This window comes from Apaloderma vittatum, unplaced genomic scaffold (assembly GCF_000703405.1).
Source record: "Apaloderma vittatum isolate BGI_N311 unplaced genomic scaffold, ASM70340v1 scaffold45968, whole genome shotgun sequence".
NCBI lineage: Eukaryota > Metazoa > Chordata > Aves > Trogoniformes > Trogonidae > Apaloderma > Apaloderma vittatum.
In genome coordinates this window covers 3,465-6,825 of record NW_009729969.1, presented here as the reverse complement: position 1 = coordinate 6,825, position 3,361 = coordinate 3,465, and the positions used below count along the sequence as shown (strand labels likewise).

The following is a 3,361-nucleotide window of genomic DNA, read 5'->3' as shown; positions in this document are numbered from 1 at the left end:
GCGCAGGCGGCAGGGCAAGGATGCGACGGGTCTGTCTCAGCAGGGACTCTAAAGTCTTCCTTTCTGGGAAAAAAAACAAAACACCAAAAACACAGAAGAAAGAGAAACTTGCACGCACCTAAACCCTGAAAAGTACTTGGGCACTAGGAGTCTCTTTGATCGCATACGCTGAAGCTGACTTGAGTCGTTCCCACGCTTCTCCTTGATCACAGGCTGCAGGATCAGCACGTGGGGAGGTAACGTCTCCAGAGACTGACCCCATTAGCTCTGCCCAGAAGCCACAAATTCGTTTTCTCTGCTTTTAAACCAAGTGATTATAAAGAACACTGGCACGTGGTACCATAGCAGTAACTTACACTGACACGTAACTGTTTTTATAGACTTTTACAGCATTATAGATATTGCATATAACCCAGATGTTCTTCAGAGGGGAGAAGAAAACCCAGAAAAAATGGAGCAGTTGATCCATTTGACACTTAAATTCGTTGAGGAACGATGCAACCTTACTCTAACTTCTTTGTACACCATTGAATCGTTCAAGTTGAAAGGAAGCCTGGAAACGATGCAGCAACGTTTGAAAGGAAAGCAGATGCCAACTCCACATCTCAGTGAGAACACAAAGAAGGGTACGTAGAGATCTGCTGTCACTTTTCTTTGAGGACCTATCAGACCCTTTGAAGTGCCAAGTTTCTCTTGCTCTCAGTTGAATAAAAGGGGTTGCTGCTGTAATGAGTAATCTGAAAATACTAACTTTTAATCCACTGGCAATAAAATTAAATCATGGGCAAAGGGGAAACAGCCAGTGACAGTCTGCAGCTAATAAAGTTGCAAATTGTAGTTAATTACAATTAAAACTTTGACATATTTGTCAAGTGGCGTAACATTACAGTTCTTAGTAACTGAGTGATGTGTGTGAAACTTACTTTTCTTGAAAGAACTGACACTCGATCAGCTCCTACACGCTATGGAAGCTGAGGACTGCAGCAGTGCTCCGGTGTTGCTGAAGGAAGAAAGTGTGACGCAGTCTCGAGCACATCTGATAAAGGAAATTGCCAGTACTGAAACGCCAGAGGAGCTAAGTACTCCTGTCTATGAGATGATCACTTTGAAGGATGCAAACAAGAAACCACTCAAAATTGAACTCAGAGTTGAATTGCCAAAGGTTAGCTCTGTGTCCGAGTGTGACCTCAGAATTTCAGAGGTAATATAGCAGAAACATTTTCTGCCTAGTATCCAGTTCCTACAAGCGCTCACTGCTAATGCGTTGTCAAATGTTTAATCAAGTATTTTAATTTTCTTGATTCAGGATGACATCATCATTGAAGTCCCCGAAAAATACAAATTACAACTAGATCTGCCAGAACTCGTGGATGAAGAAACAACTACAGCAGTATTTAACACAGGAAAACGGGTGTTGTTTATCACAGCGCCAGTTGTCAAGTGAGATCCTTAAAGACTGCGTTCTGTCCAGTTCACGTTTGCAGATGACAGAAGAAAACAAAGCCCAGAATGAGAGTCCTAACTTTTAGATCATGATGTGTTTTGGTTTTTCTAACTGACCGTTGAATACCTCAAATGCCTTCAGAAGATGCTTTTAGAAAACAAAGTTTGGAGGAATACTAGTATCACAAAACTTAGGAAAAAAAAAGTCAGCAAAGACTGTAAATATTCAGGAGCACTTGAATATGTTAACAGCTGTAGTAAAGAACTATAAATGCATACATGCTTTACTACATCATTCATTTTGTCGTAAAGTCGAGAAATAACAGTTGTGAAGTTTTTTTGCTAAATAAATTGATTACTGGATTCACATGGTTAGAGCAGCTCTCCCATGTGTTTAATGCTGGGACAACCAGCAGAGACGTGCCAAACAGTTCTGCACGTCGCCCTGCACGCTGCTGCTGTTCCTTTTAGGGCAATGCCCGCTGATCTTAACTAGAGTAGGCTTTGTAGTCTTTCCAGTCACTGAATATGCTCAACCTGACTTCTTACCAGTCTGGTAATCTCTGAATGAAACTGCAAACCAACAGATGTGTTTTATACTATTCAAAGCAGCATAGAGAGTCAAAGCTCGGGAATGCTTAGTGTGACACCAGCAATCGGAACCAACGTCGGAGCACTTCAACTAGGAAAACTGCCTCCATTAGTTTATCCTAATACACAAACTACAAAGTAATACAAAGCAGCACAAAGCGACTTCAAGGATTACTAAGCATTACTAGAATGAATTGGGAAAGGGACAAAGAGAAGTTTAAGTGATCATAGTTTCATGACTGATTTGGCAGCATCTTGTTCTTACCGCTTCTAGGACACCCTTGCAATACAACCGCGCTTGTGTACCAATACTCATCAGGTCAGAAATGGGAATCAACAAACTGGTTTTGACCTGAAACTTTGAAATACGGGCTTACAGAAGAGCAGTAACTCCTAGCTTTGCCCCTTCTTTGTTTTAAAGAACTTAGAGGGCTGCATTAAGATACTCTTCAGTGGCTATAGTTGTGAGTTCAAGCTGAAATTCTGTCACTGCATGAGCCGAGCGGGCCTGTTGCAGGATGCAAGCTGAGTAGAGAAGTCACTATCAGCACTCCCAAGCACACACACTGAGTAGGATTTTTTTGAGTTCTTACTGCAGGAAGAAAGTGCAAGTTCTCTGTAGCCAGAATTTGAGGTTATGGTGAACGCTGCAGCAAGGAAGCCAGGACGCTTGCTGCTCACTGCTGCATGATGGCAATAAAGCACGTAGTATTTTGGAATACTTTTGATTACAGTGTAAGGTTAATAGGGTGACTTGCACTATCAGACGGAAAGGCGAAACAGCGCTGACTGTGCTGCAGCGGTATAGTAAGCCACACACGACTGAATAGAAAAGCACTGGAACGTGTTTTAGTAGTTGTTAAGTCCAAAAATTTAATAGAATGTAGGTTCACTAGAGCAAGTCTGGAACCAAGACATTTTAGATCATTAAATTAAAAAACAAATTCATAATGCACTTTTTTTTTGCTTAAGCCAGGCATGAAAACCACAGCAACTAGATGTTAAATAGTTCCCACAAAAATATTTAATTTCCACAGTATTTTCTTTCAATATCTTTAGTCAATTTTGTAGAACTTTACAGGAGACAGTACTTAATGCAATATACAGAATAACAGATCAGCTTTAACTTTTTCTTTCTTTAATTTAAACTTCTCCCACCCTGTTAAATTCTCCTGGTCACTTTGTAATTACTACACAGAGGTCCTTTTAACACTGACATGTTCATGTGGAAAGTGGAAATTAAGAATGTTCAGCACTGCACCCCTTTGTGGCAGGTATTTCCTCCCCCCCAGCTAAGCTGTTGCTGGGCAGATTCCCTGGAATCTGC

At 41.0% G+C, this 3,361-nt stretch overlaps 1 protein-coding gene across 1 annotated transcript; it reads left to right on the top strand.

Moving 5' to 3' along the window:
- Window positions 1-380: 380 nt before the first annotated feature.
- On the top strand, window positions 381-1,444 carry PIH1D2 (PIH1 domain containing 2; the record flags this gene model as incomplete). The annotated part of the gene is made up of 3 exons (XM_009874601.1): window positions 381-626; window positions 936-1,201; window positions 1,307-1,444. Coding segments are annotated over 3 exons (650 nt in total), but the record flags the coding sequence as incomplete, so codon positions are not given.
- Window positions 1,445-3,361: the final 1,917 nt, after the last annotated feature.